The sequence below is a fragment of the Podarcis muralis genome, chromosome 13 (genome assembly GCF_964188315.1).
Source record: "Podarcis muralis chromosome 13, rPodMur119.hap1.1, whole genome shotgun sequence".
Lineage (NCBI taxonomy): Eukaryota > Metazoa > Chordata > Lepidosauria > Squamata > Lacertidae > Podarcis > Podarcis muralis.
Window position 1 is genome coordinate 54,086,441 of NC_135667.1, and position 27,480 is coordinate 54,113,920.

Genomic DNA, 27,480 nt, shown 5'->3' on the forward strand with positions numbered 1-27,480 from the left:
CGCATGCGCCAACGGCGAACGGAGGGGGGAGGGGGGGAGAGGAAGCTCATCCTGAGGAGGCGTTCGCCGCAATGGCGGCTCCGGCCCCCGCTGCCGCTTCCTCCCCGCCGGCCGCCCCGACGCCCCCTGCGCCCTCTCCGGCCGCCCCTCCTGGGCCAGGGGCAGGAGCCGCCGCCCCGCGCGGCAAGAAGCGCCCCTCCAGCCCGGGGAACGGCAGCTCCGCGAAGAAGAAGCAGCGACTGGCGACCGTTGGCGTCGGAGGAGGCGGGAGCTGCCCTCAGGTACTGACGGGCGCGGAAGTGCGCCTGCGCGGGTTTGCGCCCGAAAGGGAGGGGCGGAGGAGGAGAAGACACGCCTCTTTCCCCGCCCCCCTCTTGGAACGATAGCATTAGAGCTATATATACGGTATATGAATGTATGTGTGTGTGTGTGTGTGTGTGTGTGTGTGTGTGCGTATGTATGCATGTGTGTGTGTGTGTGTGTATATATATATATTCATATATCTGTGTGTGTGTGTGTGTGTGTGTGTGTGTGTGTGTGTATGCATGTGTGTGTGTGTGTGTGTGTATATATATATATTCATATGTGTGTGTGTGTGTGTGTGTGTGTGTGTGTACACACACACACACACATATATATATATATATATATATATATATATATATACGTATATTTCACAAATGATACAGTGCGCTTCCTCTCCGTTTATTTCCAAGCTTTTCATGTGTTCTGCAGTCCTCTTTGGTGGTAAAACACAGTTGAATTGAAATGGATCTTTCTTCCGGACAAATACTGTATGCATAAAATTTGGGAGCGGAAGTTTTTTATTATTATTTCGTAAAATTTATACACTGCTTGATTTTTTTTAAAAAAAAATCAAAGCAGTTTAAAAAAAGGCAAAACAATAATTTCAAGAAAAAATAGTAGCAAGTTTTCTGTGTGTGTGGAAGTGGAGATAAAGGCGCCTGAAAGTTTCAACGAGAGTTTGATGGAATGTACACGAAATCCTCCTTGTGTTGTATTCAACACATTGCTGCCATAGCTGGGCTGAAACAAATTGTTTTATTTCTTGTGTGTGGCATTATCTTTCACTATTATTACAACACACTTCTGAGTTTATTTATGAAGATACGTATCTGACTGTTTTAATCCTTCTTAAGTGGCATAATCACTATTATTATTGTACAGTTATGTGTATATTTATGCAGATATATTTCCAACTTGTGACATTGAACAGCAAATGGGAATGTTTGTAGTTCAAAAATTAGGGCAACAGCAGCAAGTGGTTTTTTGTGAGATTTGGGTTGTATTGTGTGTGTAAATATGTGTAAGATTTACTCAGTTTTGTTGGCTTTGGGTGTAAGCATTGAATATGCTTCTACCAACCCCTGAGGAAAAGCAAGCATATCCATGTTGCATGCAAGTACAGGCAACAAACAATTAACACATGTCTGAATGATGCACAGTTGTGCATGTGCGTATGGCACTGAACCTGGAAGTGACCTGAAAACGTGGGGCTCGTGCGAGGGCCAGAACCCCTACACAAAATGGTTTTTGACTGTACCTTGGGATTGAACAAATAAACCAGACACCCAATTAGGGAATACAGTAGAACTTCTACCTACGTCCTGCTCTACTTAGGCCCGTTCCAATTCGCGACCGTGGTAAATACCGGGTTTGCCGCGATTCACGCATGCACAGAAGCTGCTGCCGCCAAATGCACCTGTGCACAACAGCGCTTCTACCAGTGACCCATTTCACCATAAGGACAGGCCTCCGGAACAGATTGTGGTTGTGAGTAGAAGTTCCACTGTACTGAAGAGATCTGGTACAATTCTACTACTCTCATAGTGAGCTAGAAGCTTGTGGTCAAATAATCACCTGGTTCCTATACTGACTGGAAAGAAACTGTCTTAGTGGTTTTCTCTGCACTCTTCCCCAAATCTCCGTTTTTCAACTACCTTTCTGTCATGTTTGTAAGTATTCCATTCTATTGCACCAGCTCAGTCAATCCATGAAAGTGGCTAAAGCACATTGCGGGAAACATTAAGACCACCAACAAGAACTTCTTTAAATACATTAGTGGCAGGAGATAATCTAATGAGGGACCGTTAGATGACAACAGCGTGAAATGTGTGCTAAAGGAGGACAAGGAGATTGCAGAGATGCTAACAAATTATTTGCATCTGTCTTCACAATGGAATATGTAGGGCAGATCCCAGTGCCGGAACTAACTTTTGCAGGAAGGGAACCTGAGGAACTGAGGCACATAGTGGTGATGATGGGACAAAATTCTAGGCCTAATATTAAACGAAAGAAAATCTGACAAATCACTGAGTCCAGATAGCATCCACCTGAGAGTTCTCAAAGAAGTCAAATGTGAAATTGCTGCTCTTTGAACAAAAATATGTAAATTTCCCTCAGAGCAGCCTACGTACCTGAGGACTGGAATAGTCATTGTAAATCTAATTTTAAAAAGGGATCCGGGGAGGATCCTGGAAATTACAGGTCGATTAGCTTAACATCTGTCCTAGAGAAGTGATGGAAAACAGTGTTAAATATAAATATAAAATAGCCAAGCATGTAGAAGAACAAGCCTTGCTGAAGCAGAGCCAGCATGGCTTCTGCAAAGGCAAGTCTTGCCACCCAACCCTGTTAGAGTTCTCTGAGTGTGCCAACAAATATATAATTACAGTAGAAGTAATCCAGTTGACATAGTGGACTTGGGTGTTCAAAAAGCTTTCAACAAGGTACCTCACCAAAGAAGTGTGCATGCACACGAAAGCTCATACCAAGAACTAACTTAGTTGGTCTTTAAGGTGCTACTGGAAGGAATTTTTTTTGTTTTGACTATGGCAGACCAACACGGCTACCTATCTGTAAAAAGATTCCTGAGTGAGCCTAGCAATCTTTAAATAAGAGAGGACATCTTGGGTATCAGGAATTAGTTAAGAAGCAGGAAGCAGAAGCAGAGAGTAGGAATAAATGGACAGTTCTCTAAATGATCTAGAGTTAGGAATCAGCAATGTGGTAGCCAAGTTTGCTCAGGACACTGAATTGCTCTGGGCCAAGAGTTTGTGAAGAGCTCCAAAAGGACCTCTCCGAACTGATGGAATGGGCACCAAAATAGTAAATATAGTTCAATGTAGTCAAGTCTAATGTGATGGTGCACGTTCTTATTATCACATATCTGCTCACGGGGTCTGAACTGGTGCGGACTAACCAGGAGTGAGAACTTGAGGTCATAGTGGATACTTCAGTGAAGATGTCGACCCAGTGGGTGGCAGCTGTGAAAAAGGCAGATTCCATTCTACGGATCATTAGGGTAAGGACTAAAAATGAAACAGCTGATATTATAATGCCATTCTACAGATATATGGTGCAACCACAGTGTAATAGTCTGTACCATTCTGGTCATCTCTCCTCGAAAAGGATATTGTAGACTTGGGAAAGGTTCAAAAAGGGCACCCAAAATGATCAACTCCCATATGAGGAAAGGTTATTTATTTATACCTCCCCTTTTTTCCTGGCAGGTTTCAACATTCAGGACTTTTTAGTTTTAGTAAAACATAAGAGGTGACATGATAGAAGTTTATGAAATAGATAGACTTTTAGAAGGCATCTGAAGGCAGCCCTGTTTAGGGAAGTTTTTAACGTTTGACGTTTTATTCTGTTTTTAATGTTCTGTTGAAAGCCGCCCAGATGGACGGGGTAGAAATAATAAATTGTTGTTGTTATTGTTGTTATTGTTATTGTTATGAAAAGTTTTTCTATGATCCAGTTGGCCACTGTGAGAACAGAATGCTGGTCCTTGGGCTGATTCAACAGGCTCTTCTTAAGTTCTTGAAAGATTACTGATCCAGTGGCCACATTCAGATGTTGCAGGAAGCTACGCCATGGCAGCTTTGGGGCCCTACTCTCACTCTCACGAGTTTGTGGTGAGATTTAAAGCTTCCAAGTTGCAGTGTGGAACAAAATGCCTTTTTTCCATTTCATCTGAATATTTAGATGAAATAGGAAATTGTGATTTGTAGTTATGAAATAATGAAACTAATTAGTCATTTTTGGTTTTTGTTGCTCATTTTTAAATGACTGTTATCCTCCAGATTTTGCTGGACTCTAACTCCCATCATCCCTCACAGTTAGAGTATTATCAATGTGTGGCAAGCCTCAGGTTCCATACCACCGGTCTTCCATATCCAGCTCTTCCACTAAGGATCTCAAGAATAATGCCATGTTATAATCACAATACCATGGATAGCATTACTTATTGAACAGGGAAAAAAGTCTTGGCCCATTCCATGCAAGATATTCTGAATCTGTAGAAATCAGCAGATGAAGCATGGAGCGAAGTATTATAGCCTACTAATTTCTACAAAATAAGCTACTTTGTTGAAAGCATAGGAGCCAAGGCTGGTAATAAAGTTAGCAGCTCTGCATGTTAGATATGTTCAGCTAAGAGATAGTGACTGACCCAAAGTGAGTTTCATGGCTGATGTGAGAATCTGAACCAAGAACTCTTTAGTCCAAAAAAATTAGTTTACCCATGACAAAACAACTGCTGTATTGTTCTTCCTTGGCTTTTGTTTTTAGTAGCCTATCAAGAAACAAATATTTCTTCATGAAATTGTGTGTTTGTGTGTGTGTTCAAGTGTCACAAAATAGGCTCCCTTATCCAGATGCCTCTGATCTTCTATACAGGGTATATTTTGTTCTTAAGATTACCAGGTGGAAAGGTTTCAGTACATTTAATAATTCTTCAAAAGAATGAACTTGCATGATATTTAATTTAAAATATTTAAGACACTGTCCTCACAAGGTAGTTTACAAAATGTTACAAACAATAAAATAACCCATCAACCCAACTAATTGAAAACAGGAGCAATATTTTTTAAAACAACAATAAAACTGAAATAAAAGTGTCCATGGACCACTTGAAGGCTAGCAGTGATGGGGCCATGTGTATTTGCCTAAGAAGGAAGTTAGAATAATTTTGTTGTTGTTTAGTCGTTTAGTTGTGTCCGACTCTTCGTGACCCCATGGACCAGAGCATGCTAGGCACCCCTATCTTCCACTGCCTCCCGCAGTTTGGTCAGACTCATGTATTTAGTCTGGGTTTAATCAAACATGTCTCACAAGTTTTCCTCAGATAGCCTGACTTGCCATCTGCAACTGAATGGGTAAAAAGTGTTCCTGGCCACCTACATGGCCTGAACATCTACGGACAACACTGAGTCCAGGAAGCTTCCCAGATTGTGTACCCATCTCCTCGGGGAGAATGCAATCCCACCGAAAACCAGAGACAAATATCCATTCATACCAGCAGTTTTCCCAACCCAGGACACATCCAGTTTATCTGGATTAAGTTTCAGCTTGTTTGCCAACATCTAGCCCCAAACTGCTTCCAGACACCTGTTTCCAGATTTCATCGGATAAACTCCACCTGCTTCAATTCTTGTTTGTGGAAACTGTTAAAGATGTGTGTGTAGTCTCCCTATCAGCTCCTGGATTAAGTTGTTGCACGTTACAGATTTCTGAACAACGAAGGCAGCAACAACTTTATAAATAGGAATGCAATCTAAAAATGAACAGTCTTCTACCCCCAAGAGGATTTGTGCTACCCCAAAGAGGATTTGTTGCATATTCAGTTTGAAAAAGGCTGTCCTGGCAAATTGCAAAGAACTGCCTCCTATTTACTTTGCCTTTGGATTACCCCTGCCTTGGAACCAATCAAGAACAGATTATAGAACTTTCCCCATTATGTTGCTTTAGGGATTTAAAAGGGGAGGAGGAGGGCTTTATTTTTATTTCCCGAAGTGTAAAAAGCCTCAGATTCTCAAGATTCTAGATTTGCTTCTTTCGGACAAACTAGAATAGGCTTCCTCAAACTTGGCCCTCCAGATGTTTTTGGCCTACAACTCCCATGATCCCTAGCTAGCAGGACCAGTGGTCAGGGATGATGGGAACTGTAGTCTCATAACATCGAGGGCCGAGTCTGAGGAAGCCTGAACGAGAACAATGCCCTCCCTAAGGAAACATTGTTGCTGTTGTTTTTGCAGCAGCAGCACCTGGTCCTCTCCAGATGTTTTGGACTACAATTCCTATAAGCTCCAGCCAGCATGGCCCAATGGTCAGGGATGATGGGGATTGTCCAAAATATCTGGAGAGCACCAGGTTGTGGAATAAAGATCAGCAGAAAGCAGGCCAGAATTTCCTCCCAGAATGTCTATACTAGCCAAGATGGACATTGTTTGGAGTAGGGCAAACAGAATCAAGTATCTGACCACATTCTTGTGTTTCAATTGCAATGGCGCCAATACAAAAATGACTAGAAGAGCCTGGACGCTTTCGCTGTTGACTCCTGAACAATGGTAGTGTCAGGGTTGAGTGCATAGCTAAAACTCCATAATTATGCAACCACTGTTTCTGCGCTGGAGGTTTGGGAATTTCCAGGTTGTGGATGTTAAAAAATTTGCAGTAATAAACATATTCTTCAGTATGCCTTTAACATGACCTAAGATAACCCTTCTAAAACTCTGAACATCACTTGTATGTATAAATAAATAAATAAAGTTCAGCCAAGTGTTGTGCTATGAAACAAAAGTTTTCCAAAGTTCAGCTATATACTTAAAAGGAGGCCAAGAAGAGCCCTGCCAGTGTAGTGAAACTTCCTGTGTCACAAACTGACCGCATCTGTTTCCTCCAGGAGCTTAATGGAAATGTTACCATCTTTGTTAGTACGCTTGAGCCATTCAAAATGTTGCGCTCAAGTACACACACACACGCAGTTTATAGAGCTTGCTTGAGACAACTTTATTCTACCACTGATGTGGCTAAATCTACTAGTATTTCTTATATTTCAGTATTTTGGCTCTCAAAGCACAAACTTTAAAAAGATAACCATTTGAAGGTAATTTAGTGATGCAACCTAAGAGGCAGTGATGTTAAATTCTCGAGAATAATCTTTTGGAGAATATTCTCAAGCATATTCTTGATTAATGAGGTGTCTGCATTTAAAGCAGCTGTGTAGACGATACAGAATTTACAGTTTGTGGAGAATATTCTCTGGAGAATTTTGTAACAGAGAATATTCTCCGGAGAATATTCTCACCTCACATCACTACTAAGAGGGCTTTGCTTTTTAATCAAGACTCCATGAAGTTATTCTTTGCTGTCAGAATGCACTACAGAGAACATAGGAAAGCTACCTGTCACTTTATCAGAAGTGGTCCAGTTGGATGCATAAAACACTAAACAGTCCTTCTTGGACCAGCTAGTTTCAAACTATTTTGAACTGCTATTATTTTAAAGCATTATTTTGAATTAGATGGATATATCAAAATATGCAGGAATGGTGGATAATTAAATGAACCCTGAAAGGGGAGGGAGGAAAGTAAATGAATGTGTGGTATAGTAAAAAATGTTTAATTTGAAATGTAAAATTTGTAAATTTAATAAAAATTATATATATGTAAAAAAAAAAGTAGAATACTGACCCCCAAAAGTCCTGGTTCGTGTCCTAATCTTGGATGTTGCTCTCAACAGCATCTTTTAACATGTTTACTTCTCTTTCTGATTGTGTGTGTGATACTGAATGGGGTTTTTACAACCTGATTTTTTTTTCTTTTTTATGAATGAAAGTGGACAATCTTCTAATACTTTGATTAAAATTTAGTAGGGCTGCCGGGGGCCAAACTAAATAATCACAATGGCTGGATTACAGGCCTCTTACGTATAAAACCTTTCAGTACATTAAATGGCCTGTAAACATTTTGAGTGAAACCATACAGCACTCACACTTTGTGATTTGCTAGATTGCCTGCCATTAAAAAGGGAAATGGGGATTGCTGGGCAAGGATACTTCTCCATTCTCTTGCAAGCCTGCTCTGAGTAAGTAATACAACAGAAGAAAAAAACAAAAGCTTTTACAGACAATTTTAGCTTTGATCCTAAACATGCTTTCTTCAAAATACTATTGAGATCAATGGATTTATTTCCAAGTAAATTAATTCAGGATAAGGGTACTTGCTAAAACATTTTTGGTAGCTGAAGTTCTCAAATGAAGCTTGTGATTCAGAAAATGTGATCTAAAGGGTATAATTTGATTACTTAGGCTGTGTTCCTTGTGAACAGTTTTATACACATTTAATAAGTTGAGAGTAGGTCCCTTTGGACTCTGGCATTATTTCTGAGTTTATGCCAAGGTTTTAGGGGAAGAAATGGAGGCAGTGAGAGATTTTACTTTCTTGGGCTCCATGATCACTGCAGATGGTGACAGCAGTCACGAAATTAAAAGACGCCTGCTTCTTCAGAGAAAAGCAATGACAAACCTTGACAGCATCTTAAAAAGCAGAGACATCACCTTGCCGACAAAGGTCCGTATAGTTAAAGCTATGGTTTTCCCAGTAGTGATGTATGGAAGTGAGAGCTGGACCATAAAGAAGGCTGATCGCCGAAGAATTGATGCTTTTGAATTATGGTGCTGGAGGAGACTCTTGAGAGTCCCATGGACTGCAAGAAGATCAAACCCATCCATTCTTAAGGAAATCAGCCCTGAGTGCTCACTGGAAGGACAGATCGTGAAGCTGAGGCTCCAATACTTTGGCCACCTCATGAGAAGAGAAGACTCCCTGGAAAAGACCCTGATGTTGGGAAAGATGGAGGGCACAAGGAGAAGGGGACGACAGAAGATGAGATGGTTGGACAGTGTTCTCGAAGCTACCAGCATGAGTTTGACCAAACTGCAGGAGGCAGTGGAAGACAGGTGGGCCTGGTGTGCTCTGGTCCATGGGGTCACGAAGAGTCGGACACGGCTAAATGACTAAACAACAACAACATATGCCAAGGTTTTGGTTATTGAGGCCTGAAACATAATAAAGACTGAGCAGGATTCTGCTTCATAATGTAACATGGCTATAGAGATCTTAGTGTCCGTTAGGGTAATAAGAATTCAAATAGGTTTGTGTCACAGAAGCCATACTGGCTCTGCTTCATCAAGGCTTGTTCTTCATGCTTGGTTATTTTATCTTTATACTTGCCACCAGTTTTCCTAGAACAGATGTTAAGCAAACCGGCTTGTAATTTTCAGGATCCTCCTCTGGATCCCTGTTAAAAAAATAGTGTTACATTGGCTATTTCCAGTCCTCAAACATGAAGGCTGATCTGAGGGACATATCTTGGTTTGAAGACCAGCAATTTCACATGTGCTGTGGCAGACTCAGAGAGAGAGAGAGAATTTAGGTTGCCAGTGTGTACTCTGGAACCTAGAGCTGATAAATGGGCACTTCCTCATTTCCATGTTATATAATACAGCCCTAATTAAAACCAAGACTCAAAGAAGCTTTGTGAAGTCTGGAATTCTTAATTTTGGTTCCACTAGCACAAGAATATACACAATGCGCCTTGTCGCTTTCCAGAATTCCAAATTCAAAGTGAAGCTAGACTGTTCTTGGCTCAGTTGTGGATTGTATAAATGGGTCCTGAGATGGCAGAGCCCTTTCAGCAACAGAGACTTAGATTGTTGTTCTTTGGAAAGCTCCTTCAAAAAACAATGTTAAACTGATTTTAATAAAACGTCTTTCTCAGTAACTAACTGTACTTGGACTTCATTAGGGTTGTCACCCGAAGACAGCAGGATGGGTACTTAGCCCCCATAGAAATATTTCAAGCCCTTCTGTCACTTTTCAGGTTTCATTATGAAAAGGATGAGTAACCAGTTTACTTCCAGAGAAGTAAAATTTAAGGAAGCAACGTGCAGGTAGTATTCTGTCCAGCTGATTAATAAGGCGTAAGCCTGTTCCACTTTCCAGTGTTCTGGCAAAGGATAGCTGGCAAGCACTTGGCACATCATTTAACATGATTTACAAATTAATATATTTTGAACAAATTATAGAACTTTCATCTAGGTTTTAGTTGTATTTCTGTGGCAGGAAAAGCTTCGCCTGCTTAATTCTGTATATTGGGTGCATTGAAGACACAAGAGCGGGGCAGAGATAGAGACCATAGCAAGTGAATGCTATTGGTCATGTAAGGCTCAGAAAGGCTGGCGATATTTTTTTTATTCTGTACAATTATTAAAGGTCTGTGAGAAGCCCCATCTTCCTGTACATCCTAGCCCTTCTCAGGCATCCTTCTATGTCAGGCATGTCCAAAGTCTGCTTTGGGGGCCTAATCCTGTCCACTGGTCGGTTTAATCCAGCCCCTGTGGCAGTTTATTTCCTGGGGTAAAATCCTAAAAATATGTCAACAACATCAATCCTAAAAAAAAATTCAACAACTCCAACCCTAAAAAAAGCTCAACTAGCTCAACAACTTTGGGGTAAAATCATAAAAAAAGCTCAAAAACTTCGATCCTAAAAAAAGGTTAACAACTTGGGTTGGCCCTTTGGTCAGCTCTCATGGCCCTTCACTTCATCAAATCTGGCCCTCTTTGGAAAAAGTTTGGACACCACTGTTCTATGTAAACCAGCCTCCCAAACTAACCTGGTGCCAAGTGCATTCCGCGCCTCAGAACCATCCAGTTGCGATCAAGCAAAGATTTATTGTTGCCTTGTTTGCGCCTGACTTCTCCAGCCAATCTGTGAGAAGCCGAGGACGAGGGAGCAAGGCCGGCATGGCTGGGCTGTCACATAGAAAACGGAGCAAGCTTGCTTTCTCCTGCTCTGTCGGGTACGACTCGAACCAGTGGCTTCAAGTTACAAGAAAGGAGATTCCGACGAAACTTTCTGACATTAAGAGCTGTTCAACGTTGGAACAGTCTCCCTCAGGAGGTTCTGGGCTCTCCTTCCTTGGAGGTTTTTAAGCAGAGGTTGGATGGTCATCTGTCGTGGATGCTTTAGCTGAAATTCCTGCATTGCAGGGGGTTGGACTAGATGATCCTATGGGTCCCTTCCAACTCTACCCTTCTGTGGTTGTCCTTTAATCTTCCTGCCACACTTGCCATTGTCTCCTGTCACACCCTTTGAGAACCTCTGCTGAAGCAGCAGGTAGTTTGCCCTCCCCACCTGCTTTCCTTCCAGTAGAATCTCCTGAATTTCTTAAGGCTTTTAATTTTTTTAAAAATTAACCATGATTGTTTCTGCCTTAGCCTCAAGAACTCTGAAGCACAATTGGTAGAATTCAGTGCGGCCAATCTGTCTGTGGATTTATTTTTGCTCCAGCAGAGGTATCCACTAGGAGAAATGGAAATGGATATGTCAATTCCCCTTTCCCATTGCAGCCACCCTCCCGAAATCTGTCCCAGAGGGTTGGGGGACCTTTGGGAATAGTGTGGGCTGCAGAGACAAGAGGGAGTAAGAGAAAATTGCCTCTCTTCCTCTTGCACTGGTAGACATCTCCATTGCTCTAGAATGAAAGCACTGAATTTCACTCCATATTTTGAAACGCTCTAGCCGTGCTCACTTTCCCCCCAACACTTGACTTGCGCTGTCTCTGTAAATTTGATGGTCCACAAATTATGTATTTCTGTATTTCTGCACATAAATTGGGTCAATATTAGTCACAACAAGCAGACCAGTGTAAGTGGCTTGTGAGCAGAACCTACAACAGGTAAATGGGCGTTGTGGGCTGGGGAGCTGTGAAGTCACATTTTTGCTCACTTGTGTGTTTCCTTCTCAAACCTGACAAATCTTTTTCCCCCCAGAATACCAGTGCAGAGACAGTGACTGAAAACAAAACTGTGACCACAGATCCCAGTACAGGGCCAGTAGAAACATCTATAAAACCATTGCCTTTTAAGTCTCCAAGCTTCGTCGTAAGTATATAGTTATACACGCTTAATATTTTATCCACCATGACGCTAGTCTTGAAACTTTCCAGATATGAGGCATACTGTATATTTTGCCCAAACCTGCAACATAGGGCCCACTTAAATGTATATGCCCAACGTCCCCCCCCCCTCCCCTTTGCCACACTACTTTTTCTTGTTCTCTCCTCCTTTTTTGGTTGCTGTTTTTCTTCTTTCCTCCATTTATTTATTTGTTTGTTTATTTTTAAAATTCAAGAGCTGGTCATAGCAAATAAATGCTGAAACAAGCTGCTTTTACCTGATACCTGAATGCCACCAGGGCTAGCTGGATCTCCAAGGCAGGGAGTTGAATAGGCTGGGTGCCACAACAAAGAAGGCCTTTTCTACCATACCCACCAACCTAGGGGTCGGCAGACTACGGTCTGCGGGCCGGATCAGGCCCAGTTGCTCTCAGGATCTGACCTGTGGGAGAAGATCCCTCCACCGTGTGTGTGCACGTGTGCACAGTCCAGCCTGCCACAAGGTCTGGGGGACGGCGAACCAGCCCCCTCCCAAAAAAGTTTGCTGACCCCTGCACCAACCTAGCCTGAATGAGTTGGCAGAGTCATGTGGGAGTAGACTGTATCCAAGTTTCATCCATTTGGGGCTTCAAAAGTAATAACTAGCAGTTTGAATTGACCTCTCAAAGAGCAGAAGCCAGCAAAACCTGTCCAATTATGGACTCGTGGACTCTTGAAAACAGGCTTTTGCATCAGGTGAGAAAATTCCAAAAACTTTTCAAAGGAGAGTTCACAAAGTCTTTGTTACAGTAATCCAGACTTGATATAGCTAAGGCATTTGTGAGCTCTGCTTGAACCACTTTCACCAGGAATAGACAGAGTTGGTTACACCAACCCAAGTTATGGAAAAGTGGGTACACTTTCATACCCAGATCCAGGAGCACTCCAAACTGTGAACCTGATTCTTCAAGGAGAATGCAGCACTGCCCAAAAGAGCCTATATAAACCACTTGTTTCTTGTTTTTATTAACATGGGGTTTTATTCGACTAACCTTTACTCAGAGTAGACCCACTGAAATTAACGCTCATGGCCAATTTAAGTCCATTGATTTCCTTGGGACTGCTCTGAAAGAAAGTTAGCTTGCTAGCCCATGTCCATTCCTGACCTTGAGTCATTGGCCTCCCTGGCATGTGGTGGAAATCGGGTTGCCCAAAACCAGGCCGCCCCATGTCTACACTCTGCAATTTTTGCTAGTTACATTAATTAATTTTAGATGGACATGTATGGTAAAAAAAATTAAAAGGGGGGGGGCAATGTTGTAGGTTGTGCCTAGGAATAGGTCCCAGGTCTAAAAACTGAAAATGCAAGACTGTTCTTACCAATAGCACACTGCTGCATTAACAACACTGGATAGTATTCAACTAAGTCCTTATCAGATCCATTGAAATTACTGAACCTCAATTAGTCATCATGTCTGTTAACTTCAATGGATCTAGTAGGACTAGCATTGAATACCACCCACGGGATTTTACTCAGGCTTCCTTTATTTGAAGAAAAATAACGTTTCCATAAAACTTTCCTCATTAAAAGTCTATTTCTCCATTTTATTCATTTTTTTCCAAGCACACTAGTTTCGGTACAGGTCAAAATGTCCTCCTGTTGGTTGCTGCTAAACAAATGTTGTTCATTTTCTGCCTAACTTCAGATAAATGGATGGAACGATTTTAGTAGCAATTCAGTCCCGCAAGGAAATGCTACTTTGAATGTATTAATAGTGCATTTGTTTGTAAACCCACGTTTAACCATTCCAGCACTCTGGCATTGGTGGAGCTGCAGCTGGCAAGAAGAGCAGAACCTGGAAGAACCTGAAACAAATCCTCGCATCAGAAAGGGCATTGCCATGGCAACTCAATGATCCAAGCTGTAAGCTGCTTAGATGCTTTCCATGTATTTATAAATAACAGCTTTCTTGAAAATACACCTAAATTGTTTTCTCTGCATGAGATAGATTGTGACCAAGTTTACCTATGCAATTAAAGATCAGGTGGGCATTTTTCACCCTAAAAAGGAAAGGCACATGAATGAAATGACATGGGACTGGGGTATAAATTATCTGCAAAGGTTGAGAAATGTGAATTCAAATAGCACCGGTTCACTTGGGACTATCCACTGCTTTCTCTGTGTGTGTTACAGTGCCATCCTGTGCATGTCTACTCAGAAGTAAGTCCTACTGAGTTCCTGTGTGAATTCAGTCTGCATATAACACAATTGGCACCTTTAAAAAAATATTCAGTCTTTCATAGTTGTCAATAGATCCATTCTCTACTAGCTGTAATAGCAAAATACTAAGGACAGATAACAAGATAACATCATTGTCATGGCTATCTAGTTAACTTCCTGTGATGGGATGATGAGCTGCTTGTGCGTAAAATCCTAGTCCCTCAGAGTTTGATCAAATCCGCAAACCTCTGCCTACGACGGAGCCCCTCAAGCATGGCTCCGTCAGTCGCTAGCAGAATCCGAAAGTGGGCGCTTACGGAATCTCTTCCAGCATAAAAGCTCCTTAACGGAAACACGTCTTCTGGACTCTCGGCGCGACAGTTTCCGGCGAGGAGTGGGTGTCCCTATAGGAGGTCTTGAAACCTCCCCACTGTTTTCGCTGGAAGTGTCTCTGAGCCATTCCTCCGACTCACTTTCCCTTGGAGCTCCTTCTCTCCCCCTGCTGGTTCCCTCTTCAGCTGCTAAGTCTCTCTCAACCTCAGTGAGCCCTTCCACCTCCTGTCCTTCCGATGGCAGTTCCCTGACACTTCCACAGGCAACTGGCTGGCTGCTATAGGAAACAGAATATGGGAATTGTGTAACCTTGATCTAATTTAAGAATGCATATTCTCAAGAAATTAAGTTTTGCAAACCATACACCTTGAGTTTTCAGCCTAACAACTTTGTGTGAAGAGATTCTTTGAATTAACAATGAGGTGGTGTGCACATTTCAGTTGCAGCATTTTGGCAAGCCTCTAGTGTGCTGGTGCCCATACTTCTCAGCAGTACCTTGATAGTGCAAACTTTTTAAAAAAATCAATGTAGGGCACTGACTTTCAGGCTTCTTGCCATCATGGAACCCTTTCCACATTTATTTTTCCACCAAGGAACTCTGAAGAATCACAGAATATTCTGGTTTGTGTTCTAGGGTGCACACTCAATTCATAGGAGACCTATTGAGCCTATGGAATCTCAGAAGCACATTCTCATATTCCCTAGAGGCTGTGCATTTCATGGTGTGGCTGGTATTCTCAGAAAACTACATTTTACAAGACTGATGATGGCAGACAATCTTCTCTGGTCAAGAAATCCCTGATAAGCAGTCAGTGACCCCCAGACTTCCTAGAAACACCACTGAACTAGAGTGGTAACAGCCAACCCAACCCTAAGATTTCTTGCAAGACTTCCCAATTAACTTGGTGTAACCTAAAGCATATAGACATAAGAAAAGAAAAGAAAGAAAATGTGTGTTTCTCATAGTAGAGCCATTGCTCTGTTGTAGACCATCTGACTTAGATGTAGAGGGTTCCGGGTTCAGTCTTTGGCACCTTCCAGGAGAGATAGGAAATATTTCCTGGCTGAAACCCCAGAGAAGTGCTGTAAGTAAGTGTGGACAGTTTTGAACTAACTGGATTTGGTATAAAGCACCTTCCCTTGATCTATGTTCAGAACATGGGCTAAGAAATGTGCTAAGAAAATGCAAGCAAAAAGGACTGTAGCTGGAAACCATGCAGTGCTGATACAACTTTGGTCAGGAGGTTATTTGAGCTAGCGTCTTACTTTGGATGTAATTCTATGCCTCTGGATTGTTATATTTGTTTTATTTACAAATGTATAGCACCCTATTCTTTGTCAGACACACTCAGACTTATAGCTGGACTGGATGTTATGGCTGCAGAGTAACTCACAACATGATGATGGTTCCAACTCATGCGGTGAGTTACTGCATGTGGCAGTGGAGAGGATTAGTCCTGCGGGAGTGGCCACTTCCCCATGGGGACAGTAACATCTCCACTAACTCCCAGTGTAAAACGTAGCCCCTTTAATATTTTTTGCAGCCACTTAATTAGGATTAAAGGAAAGTGGCAGTAGAAGGCTGACACTTTTATTAGACTTTAATTCTTTGCGCAGAAATAAATGTGCCGCTAAGTGTTTTTCAGCATGCTGGCCTTAGCCTGGTGTGTTCCTAGTGCCTTGTAGCTGGCAACCTGCTGATGATGCTATTTCTACTGCATTCTCTGGTTTCAGAAATAAATTTGCATATATTAGAAAGGTGGTTAGAAAGCAAACAGTTGAAGGGTGTAAAAACATCTGCTCGAGAGTATTTTTCAGAAGATATTCATGCCATACATAAAAAGAAGCTGATCTGCTAACTTGGAAATGCTTCAGCCATAAAATCTGTACTGAAATCACCTGAGAGGAAGCGAGCTACAAAGACACAAAATAGCTTTGTGGTGAATATATGCTGAAATTGAGGATATTTTAAAGCACTTTGCCTGTAGAAATGTTTGCTTGTGGCAGTGTTTGCTATTACTCCCCAAGCAGCTCCAGTGACTAGGAATTTCCAACTCCTCATTTAAGCATTCACACAATTTTCTAGGTCATTGACCAGGCTGAAAGTGGTACACGCTTAAAGATTTATCTGATTTAAAAGGTTAGTGTATGCTCTCTCCACGCACCCTGGATTATATTAGTCTTGAGCAATGTTTGTGGTCTTATAATATGAGAGGCATATGCCAAAGGCTGTGTTTTTCATATATAATGCTGATGAACCTGCAAGCTACAGGGTGTTCAAAAAGTAACTATACATCTAGGTGTATGGTTGAGGACGCGGGTGGCGCTGTGGGTAAAAGCCTCAGCGCTTAGGGCTTGCCGATCGAAAGGTCGGCGGTTCGAATCCCCGCGGCGGAGTGCGCTCCCGTTGTTCGGTCCCAGCGCCTGCCAACCTAGCAGTTCGAAAGCACTCCCGGGTGCAAGTAGATAAATAGGGACCGCTTACTAGCGGGAAGGTAAACGGCGTTTCCGTGTGCGGCTCTGGCTCGCCAGATGCAGCTTTGTCACGCTGGCCACGTGACCCGGAAGTGTCTCCGGACAGCGCTGGCCCCCGGCCTCTTGAGTGAGATGGGCGCACAACCCTAGAGTCTGTCAAGACTGGCCCGTACGGGCAGGGGTACCTTTACCTTTTTAGGTGTATGGTTACTTTTCGAACACGCTGTATTTGCAATATATAATAGCAATTTCTCCCAGCCACATTTAGGTTCCACTTTCAGATCTGGAGACTAAACTGTTCCTCTAATCTAGCAACAGAGATCTGCACCAATAGTTGGTAGAAAGGCACATACATTTCCCTTCTATGTCGAATGTCCTATTGACCCTATTGGCTGCATCTTTCAATGTGACTAGAGATGCATATCAACATCCGAGGTCACAGGTCATTGTGCATAACTAATTGCCCACATGGGTGGCGCTGTGGTCTAAACCACTGAGCCTCTTGGGTTTGCTGATCAGAAGGTAGGCGGTTCAAATCCCCGCGATGGAATGAGCTCCCGTTGCTCGGTCCCAGCACCTGCCAACCTAGCAGTTCAAAAGCATGGCAGTGCAAGGAGATAAATAGGGACCGCTCTGGCAGGAAGGTAAACGGTGTTTCCGTGCGCTGCTCTGGTTTCGCCAGAAGCGGCTTAGTCATGCTGGCCACATGACCCGGAAAAACTGTCTGCGGACAAACGTCGGCTCTCTCGACCAGTAAAGCGAGATGAGCGCCGCAACCCCAGAGTCGTTCGCAACTGGACTTAACTGTCAGGGGTCCTTTACCTTTACCTTTTTACTGCTGAATTGGGATCTTTGTTTTTATCTTTCTCTCTTGCTATTTATAATTAGCATTTTGTATTAGTCATTGAGCACCATAAATGTGCATACTAATCTTTTTTTTTTAAGTAACAAAAAGACAGATTCCTGCTTCACAGCTTACAATCTAAAATTTGATGCAGGGGATGCAATGGTAAAAAGAAGGGTAAACAGTGAAAGAATATGTTTGGTTCAGTGACACACACTTAGGTAGATTAGAAGTAAGGGAATAAGCCAAAGTCTTAATGGAAAAGGTAGGGTTTATGGAGGTTTGAAGGAAGAAAAACAGGTAACTTAATGTAATTGGGAGTTCCAGGCACAAGGGAGAAAAGGTGGTCATTTGAGAGATTGCGTGATCAGTCCTATATGTTTCTACTCAGAAGTCTCATAGAATGGAGTGAGGCTTATTTATAAGTTAATGGGTATAAGATTGCATCCTAAGAACTTTGGATGACTGGGGATGGAGCTGGAGCGCAAAGGTCCTGGGCAGCGATACATCAGTTTGTGTGGGTGGAGAGATAAGGCTGAGAGGCAACACCATGAAGTATTTGAAGCTGCAAATAAGTATGTGCTAGATGTGGGAGTGAAAGAGAAAGTTTGTGTGGGGATTTTAAAAGAGGCACCATGTAGTCTGTGATGCCACATCTGGAGCAAAATTGGTGAAACCACTATTTAAGACAATAATTTGAGTAATGTCAGCATGTAATTTGGTTTAGTACTTGCTAGTGGTGTGCTTCACATTGTTTCACTAGGCAACGCAACCTGACTCTTCCATGCTTAAAAAAAGGTAAAGGACCCCTGACAGTTAAGTCCAGTTGCGAACGACTCTGGGGTTGCAGTGCTCATCTCGCTTTACTAGCCAAGGGAGCCGACGTTTTCCGCAGACAGTTTTTCTGGGTCATGTGGTCAGTTCTGGCGAACCAGAGCAGGGCATGGAAACGCCGTTTACCTTCCCGCTGAAGCAGTACCTACTTATCTACTTACACTTTTTGGTGTGCTTTCGAACTGCTAGGTTGGCAGGAGTTGGGACCGAGCAACGGGAGCTCACCCCGTCGCAGGGATTCGAACCGCCGACCTTCCGATCGGCAAGCCCAAGGCTTAGTAGGGATTAATGCTTTCTGCAAATGCATTCAAGCTGACAAAGCTAGTGTGCTCTGCATGTGAACAATGTCCTGCCATCACTGCCACTAGCCTCTCTCTCGATTAAGGGTGTGGATTCTCAGGGACTGGAAACAGGACTCAAGTCAAATTGATGGAATGATTCTAGTCAGGCCTCAGGACCAAGAATTTGTAAATTAAGAACTGCTTTCCAAAAAGAGGTTAAACAAGGAATTGAATGTTTCTTTCTCTCTTTCTGGCACACCTCCAGATTTCAGCATAGATGCTCCTCCTTCCTTTAAACCAGCCAAGAAATACTCTGATATTTCAGGACTTCCTGTAAGTATTTTTCTTTTCGTATTTATTAGATTGGCTTTGGTCTTACTCTGTCCTTATTCAAACTCCTGCACAGAGGGATGGTCCTAAATAGCAGTAACAAGTTCTCCCTGTTCTGGGGAACCCTGTAGTACTTTTGGACACTTATCCTCAATTGGGAGAATTGTAAAGGCAGACAAACCTCTTGGAAAAACCAACCTGTCACTGCAAATCTTCTTCAAAGTATAACCAAAGGACAGCATTGGCTGGGCTGTATGGCACACACTGTCAGTTCACCCAGAACAATGGTGAGGTCCAGCCAGTCTGGCTAGTATTTTTAGGAACTGATTATTTACCCTAAAACATGCCCCAGTGCTCTCTGCAACACACTTGCATTCTCTGCAGGTGGAAAGCTTAAAGAAAAAACTACTCTGGCTGTACAATAAAACACATATTTAACAATTTGCCTCAAGACAGTAGGGCCTATGATCTTTTATTTAACTCCTATTTAGTTCCTTTCAGAGTAAAACCCTTCCCCCAGGTGGCTTACAGAAGATAATTAGTTTCATGTAAATGTGGGATAATTTAGTTTCATATTTATTTATTTTCAGCATTTAAATCCTGCCCTTTATGCTTTCATGATGGCTTACAAAAATCAGTTCTAAGACAGTTCCTGCCCTTAGACTCACAATTTCAAAAGATATGATGAAGAGAAAGGACTCAGGGGCGTCTTACCCATAGAGGCAATTGGCACGGGGCACCAAGGTGCCAAGTTCTGGAGGGCGCCAGGGAAGAGGCAGAGGCTGGGCACCGCTCAGCGAGGCGGACAAAGGCGACGAGCTGATGCCAGGAGGCGCTGTGCCCAGCCTCCGCCTCTTCCCCGGCATAGGAGCCACCCTCCAGCTGCTGCCCGCCTCCTCCAGCCCCGCAAAGCTGCCGGCAGCGCCGTAAAAAGGTCGGCAACTCGGGGAGGGGCACCGGAGGGACCTTTGCACCACAGCACTGGATATACTTAAGATGGCCCTGAAAGGACTGCATAGGTGGAGAAAAAAGGAAGCTCAAGCAAAATTTATTAGAGTTGCAACCAATGTCAGTGGCGATTCTGGCAGTCTTGTCCTTGATAAAGATCAATCCCTCCCTTAAACACCCCCATTCATATCCAGGAGCAAAGCTGGTGACCACAGGCACCAGGTTCTGCCCACCTTTGACGTCACACAGCGGGAAGGGGCCTCTGGTAGCCTTTTGAGACCTGCCTTTGTAGGTTCAGGCCAAATTCAGGCCTACCTAGGAGAACAGTTCAGCCCCTCCCTTGAATTGGATGAGTCCTGTTTCACTAAGGAAACTGTTGCAGGTGTAAACACACCTTATGTCTTTTTTCTGGCTGTTTGGAAACTGGGAAGTTTAAAAGGACAGTTGCCAGAAACGAACCAATTTGAGCTACTTTCATGGAGTGCTTTCTAAGGGTTAAAAAAGTAAAGGACCCTTGCCAGTTAAGTCCAGTCGTGAACGACTCTGGGGTTGCGGCGCTCATCTCGCTTTACTGGCCGAGGGAACTGGTGTTTGTCTGCAGACAGTTTTGCTGGGTCATGTGGCCAGCATGACTAAGCCGCTTCTAGCGAACCAGAGCAGCGCACAGAAATGCTGTTTACCTTCCTGCCAGAGTGGTACCTATTAATCTACTTGCACTTTCACGTGCTTTTGAACTGTTAGGTTGGCAGGAGCTGGGACTGAGCAACAGGAGCTCACCCCGTTGCGGGGATTTGAACCACCGACCTTCTGATAGGCAAGCCCTAGGCTCTGTGGTTTAGATCACAGCGCCACCCGGGTGCTAATTATGTGCACTTAGTAAAGTGCAGTTTCCTAGGACTCTTTAATTGTACATTTTTAGACATAGTCTGCAAGTCATTCTTTAAGAGGTTCAGTTTTCCAGTTCTTTTTTGGGGAAAGCTTAGGAAACGAGTATTCAGACACATACATAATTTTTTTGTAGCTATATGGTGTTGTGTACTTTATGGAAAATTGAGAGGACACACCCATACCTCAAGGAGCTTAAGAGCTAAAAGCAGACAGAAAAACAACAGAAGAAAGGTATGAAAACAGAGTTATGGGTAAATGAGGAAAAAATATGTGACCATAGGTAAAGCCATCTTGAATCTTTTGGGGGTATAAGTCAGGATAGACTTTTATTTAGTAAATGCAATAAAATAAAGGTATCAAGAAATACCTTTATTTTATTACATTTACTAAAAAAATGTCTACCTGTAATTCAAGCCTGTGGGGTAGACAGACTTCTGGTTTACCTTCAGAAAGCTCACACTGTCTGTCATTTTGTCTGAATGTCTGCCACACGAAGTAACACAGAGATTACCAAAAACACCCTACAGCAAAAGGAATGTTTGCTTTTTGTTCCATTTTGGCTCTTTTTAATTTTCTAGGGAGTTTTTCCTTTTACCTTCTAAGCCTACCTTGTAGCACTGCCTATATTGTTGTGGGTGGAAGAATCCCCTTGCCTCCAATAAGCGCTCTCAGCATCACCTGTTTCATTTAGATAACTGGATTAGTGGGTGGTGGTGGTGGTGTTTTTAAAAAAACAGCTAGAGATCTTCAAAGGAAGCCCTAAATTCGACTTTGCAATTACTTCCTAATGTACGGTGCAAAAGGGATAATGTAAAAATCTAAGATGCTCCTTGTCTTCACAGTGGCATCCTCACTTGTCCTGGTTGAAGCTGGGGTTGCATAATTCTGTAATAATAACAACAACAACAACAACAACAACAACAATTTATTATGTATACCCCGCCCATCTGGCTGAGTTTCCCCAGCCACTCTGGGCAGCCCCCAATCAGTGTTAAAAACAGTACAGCGTTACATATTAAAAACTTCCCTGAACAGGGCTGCCTTAAGATGTATTCTAAATGTCAGGTAATTATTTATCTCTTTGACATCTGATGGGAGGGCGTTCCACAGGGCGGGCGCCACTACCGAGAAGGCCCTCTGTCTGGTTCCCTGTAGCCTCACTTCTTGCAATGAGGGAACCGCCAGAAGGCCCTCGGCGCTGGATCTCAGTGTCCGGGCTGAACGATGGGGGTGGAGACGCTCCTTCAGGTATACTAGACCGAGGCCGTTTAGGGCTTTAAAGGTCAGCACCAACACTTTGAATCATGCTCGGAAACGTACTGGGAGCCAATGCAGATGTCTCAGAACCGGTGTTATGTGGTCCCGGCGGCCACTCCCAGTCACCAGTCTAGCTGCCGCATTCTGGATTAATTGCAGTTTCCGGGTCACCTTCAAAGGTAGCCCCTCATAGAGCACGTTGCAGTAGTCCAAGCGTGAGATAACAAGAGCATGCACCACTCTGGCGAGACAGTTCGCGGGCAGGTAGGGTCTTAGCCTGTGTACCAGGTGGAGCTGGTAGACAGCTGCCCTGGACACAGAGTTAACCTGCGCCTCCATGGACAGCTGTGAGTCCAAAATGACTCCCAGGCTGCACACCTGGTCCTTCAGGGGCACAGTTACCCCATTCAAGACCAGGGAATCCCCCACACCAACCCGCTCCCTGTCCCCCAAAAACAGTACTTCTGTCTTGTCAGGATTCAACCTCAATCTGTTAGCCGCCATCCATCCTCCAACCGCCTCCAGGCACTCCAGGAGTCTTGATCATTAAAATGGAGAAGGCAATGAACATTTTCATCCAGATGCTGTTTGTAATTTTTAAACCGGCATTTGGAAACGGGGCATGCAGAGGAGGGGATCCTGCACTGCCACATGATCTGCATGTGGGGATCTCTGGTTTGGTCCCTCCAGGAGCAGAACTGGGAAAGACTCTAGCCTGAGAAGTTGGAGAGCTGGCAGAGAAGACAGGGCTGGGCTAGAGGGACCAGTGGCCCATCTGACCAGGGACGTCTTAAGCATATGTCAACCTTTTTTTAGGGAGGGAACACCAGCAGCGGTGGAGGAAGCCTTTTGGGATGGGACAGTGCCCAGCTTTGCAGGCTGGAGGAGGTGGGCAGCAGCTGGAGGGCGGCTCCTCCAGCGGGGAAGAGGCAGGGGCTGGATGCGGCTTAGCTGGCCACTTCGTGCCACAATGGCCACGGCATGCAGAGGCTCCGGGTGCGGCGCTGCTTCGGCGTGGCATGGCGGAGGTGGGCAAGGGCGGCGAGCGGGCCAGGGGAGCCGGCCCCGTGGAGATCTGTAGCACCTGATGCCTGGCTCGAAAATGGCCAGCAGGAGGGGTGCCGCGCATGCCTGCTGGGTGAGCAAGCACACCGACCAAGCGGGTCTGCACCAAGTGAGCGAGGGTTAGTGCGCTGCTCCCGCCGAGTGTTGCCTCGGTTTTTAGCCTTTAGAATTCAGTGCCTACAGGCTAAAAGGGAGGAAACCAAGCCAACGCTCAGCGGGAGCGGCACACGCACACTCAGCGAGCTCGTCCGGTGTTCCACGGACCCTCAGCTGGCGCCCTCCAGAACTTGGCGCCCCGCACCACTAGCATCTATGGGTAAGACGGCCCTGCATCTGACACAGTTTAAGGCAGCTTCGTTTGCAGCATGTCCAGCTGTTACTTTTGCTCCTTGCATAAAGGTGTCCATCCGCTCTGCTACTTTCCAGAACTTCACTGCACAGGCAGTTCTCAAGAAGGATGTTGAGTAGCCCTTCTGCCAGAAGCGTGTAGAGGAGCTGATGGGAGCCCCCATCTATAGTGTTCAAGGGCTACTCTAGAAAAGCAACGTCCATTGCAATGGGCCCACCCCTGAGTGGGCTTCCTAAATCGAAAGGGGTGGATCATGCAAAGTATTAGCTTTTGCCTCAGCATGTCATCATTTTTTAATATTGTCATTCTGCAGCCATCATATTAAAACAAGAGTTTCATTTAGGGGCTGCATTTGCACTTTTTAGATTTCTCTTGAAATTTAAAAGATGAGCCCCTGGTCATATTAATGCAACAGAAATTTCATTCAACGCTGGAGGTGGGGAGAATTAAGTGCTCAAACATCTGCCTCCTTCTGAAGACAAACCAGCCCTGTTGCTATAGCAACAAAGATAATTATATATAGCTCAGCTCTGTCTGTGGTCTTCACCCTAAGCTTACAGAAGTGTAAGACTTTTTCTCATCAAAGTACAGTGTTACTTTATCTAACTTATTGTATAATTTGGGAGTGAAATTTATATATTCCAATGTAATTTATATAACCCCATTGCAGTTATTGCTGGTATGCAGCAGTGTCTCAGTGTCTTATTTCCTAAGATGAAGAATATGAATTGAAGATAAGTTAAGGCCACACAGTTTTTGCATTGCAGTAGTAAATATATCTGGACAGATAGTTTTAAATAGAAAATATTGCTGCTGGAATATCTCTCTAGGCATCCATCAGTGTCTAAATATTTCTCCAGAAAGAATCAGGAACTCCACCGGGCATAACACTCAAATCACAAAGTTATATTCTGGGTTGATTTGCCTCCTCTCACACCACTGACGGAAAACTGGACACAAGACTATAATAGCCATTGAGAGATCCGTCTTCTTCCATGAATTTGTTCAGTCCCCTTTAAAAACTGCCTAAATTCCATTGTTAATTATATACTATCTGAGGAAGTACTTATTTTGTCTATCTGGAGTCTACAGCCAATCAATTTCATTGAATTTTATAGCCCACAACTAAGCTTAAAGTCTTGTGTCAGGTTTTCAGGCTGCTAAATGGAACCTCCATCCCCAGAAGAAATAGACCTTCTGAATACCAGTTCTTGTATCTTTATTTTATTTTCTTACATTTATAATCCTACCTTTCTTCCATCATGAAACCCAAGGCAGCCTACATGTGGTTCTCCAGTGCTTACCCACCCAGGGTAGCTTGCTGGCACTCGCTGAATGTTGCTCTTAGACCAGGGGTCAGCAACCTTTTTCAGCCATGGGCCAGTCCACCATCCCTCAGACCTTGTGGGGGGCCGGACTATATACCATATTTTCCCCTCTATAACACGCAGATTTTTTCTCCTAAAAAGGAAGGGGAAACGTCTGTGCGTGTTATTGAGCGAATGTGTGGTCCCTGGAGCCGACTGGGGCGAGTGGAGGCAAAAATCAAATCGCGTGTGTCTCGGAGAAGGGAAACCTGAAAAGAGGAAGCGGCTGCTTTCCTGCATTCTGCCTCAGGGTCTTACTGCCCACCCTCCTCTGTTTCGTTGCTGTGTTTGCTCAAACGGAACAAAGAGCAGGGAAAGCCCCTCCCCTCCAGGCAAGCAGAGGGGAAAACAGAGTGTCGTTCCTTCCTCTCTGTTCCTTCCTCTCTGTGCTCCGGTGCTGCTGAAAACATGCAGGTGGAAGAGAGAGAGAGAGAGAGAGAGAGCTGGCTGGCTTGGGTGCTTGGGTGGGGGAAAACTTTTGCCTTCCTTTCCTCCCTCCCGTTATACCCCTCTCCTGCATTCTTAGCCAGCTGCTTCTCTGCACACCCCTCTCATGCTCCTTGTCCCTTCTGTGTTTTTCCTTCCCTCCCCACTTAAAATGTGGTTAAAAAGCATGGATCCACATGGATCCTCAGGATCTTTGCATTGGGTCACCCCAAATTCACCATCAGATCACATAGCATGTCCATGGCTACAGCCTGCCCCCCCCCAAATCACGCACCCACTGTTGCCTGGGGCTGCAATGGTACAAAAATGTGGTTACAAAGCATGGATCCACATGGATCCTCAGGATCTTTGCATTGGATCACCCCAAATTCACCATCAGATCACATAGCATGTCCATGGCTACAGCCTGCCCCCCCAAAATCACGCACCCACTGTTGCCTGGGGCTGCAATGGTGCAAAAACGTGGTTACAAAGCATGGATCCACAGGGATTCTCAGGATTTTTGCATTGGGTCACCCCAAATTCACCATCAGATCACATGTCTGTGGCCACAGCATGAAGCACAAAAATGATACATCCACTGTTTCATTCAGAATGTTTTTTCCCTTGTTTTACTCCTCTAAAAACGATGTGCGTGTTATGGTCAGGTGCGTGTTATAGAGCGAAAAATACGGTATATATTTGGGGGGGGGGGCAATGAATGAATTCCTATGCCTCACAAATAACCCAGAGATGCATTTTAAAGAAAAGGACACATTCTACTCATGTAAAAACATGCTGATTCCCGGACCCTCTGCGGACTGGATTGAGAAGGCGATTGGGCCGCATCCGGCTGCCGGGCCTTAGGTTGCCTACCCCTGTGTTAGATAATCCGATGAAGTATGTTTATTCAGGAATCTAGCTCTGCAGGTTAGCTGTGAGAAAGAAATGCTGATGAGCATTCAGAAAGTAAGCTTGTAGGTGTACATTGTCAGACCTAGTTCTTCTGACTGCCCATCCATTTGTTGGCGTAACCTGCCTTACATAATACAATTAAATATCTTGCCCGTTTATATGTTATTTATTGACATAGTTCTCTAAAGTTCTCTTTCAGAGGAGATCACAGAAATGCAGTTATTTGGGTTCACTCTTAACAGTGTTTGTTTCTTTAGCTTTTGGTGGAAATTAATATTTCACAACTAAACCACATAAAGAACTCTTTAACTGCTAGGAATCTGGATGAGCAACACTATGGTGACCAGTCATTTCCTTTTGCTCTTTACATCGTGTTTTGTGATCTTGAAATAATTATGATTTCAAAAGCTGTGCTAAAGTTGCAAAAATATATTCAAGAATATCGCCATCATTTTATTAAGGAGACAATATGCCTTTTTCGGGCAAACAACGGGGGAGAACCATGTCCATAGTGCCCCGATTGTATATTTCAGAGGGAGAAGTGGCTGGGGCTAGAATGCTAGTTTAGTTGGACCTTTGCTTTAATTCATTATGGTGTGACTAGCATATTTTCACCTGTATTAAAAGTGTGTGTGTTTTCACAATTTTCAGCTCAGATGTTTGTGTGTGTTCTTCTTTTAGGCAAACTACACTGACCCACAGAGCAAACTGAGATTTAGTACCATTGAGGAGTTTGCCTACATTCGGATGCTTCCTTCTGATGTTGTTATGGGTTACCTCACTCTAAGGAAAGCATCAACTGTGGTTCCCTGAGAAGAGGAAACAAAAGCCAAAGCCTTGGGAATCACTGTGCATTTGTGTGTATATAATAGGTCAAAGTTCTTCGAAATAAAATATGAATTATAATTATTGATGCTTATATTTCCTTTGTGAACAATTTGAGCAATGTATCATTGTATTGGAGCCACACTTAAAATCTTCCACATTTTATACATTCAGTGCTTTTCTTCCAGGGTTTTTTTTTTTATTTCTGGGTGTTAGTTTTGGCTTCTTACATTTTTCTCTTGAAGCGTCTTGACGTGACCTATATTTTTCATGAGATATGCTGCTTTCTTACATCTCCGAAGGCACTGGCCAATAGGAAAACTACCTAAAGAAGTACTATGTACATACAATTGGTTGGGGGATGTTAAGGCAGCAAT

The 27,480-nt window shown here is 43.6% G+C and overlaps 1 protein-coding gene across 1 annotated transcript; it reads left to right on the forward strand.

Annotated features, from left to right (window-relative positions):
- The first annotated feature begins 24 nt into the window (after positions 1-24).
- INO80C (INO80 complex subunit C) lies at positions 25-27,192 on the forward strand. Its single transcript, XM_028703034.2, has 5 exons — positions 25-281; positions 11,642-11,752; positions 13,558-13,669; positions 18,999-19,066; positions 26,960-27,192. Exons 1-5 carry the CDS (start codon positions 72-74, stop codon positions 27,089-27,091), a joined length of 633 nt encoding a protein of 210 aa, XP_028558867.2. The 5' UTR covers positions 25-71; the 3' UTR covers positions 27,092-27,192.
- Positions 27,193-27,480: the final 288 nt, after the last annotated feature.

What these genes read in the sequence shown, in the direction of transcription:
- INO80C (XM_028703034.2), top strand. Translation starts at nt 72, where the DNA reads ATGGCGGCTCCGGCCCCCGCTGCCGCTTCCTCCCCGCCGGCCGCCCCG. An exon ending in GAGGCGGGAGCTGCCCTCAG is followed by an intron (nt 282 to 11,641) that starts GTACTGACGGGC and finishes TTTTCCCCCCAG; the next exon opens with AATACCAGTGCAGAGACAGT. An exon ending in CTGATATTTCAGGACTTCCT is followed by an intron (nt 19,067 to 26,959) that starts GTAAGTATTTTT and finishes TTCTTCTTTTAG; the next exon opens with GCAAACTACACTGACCCACA.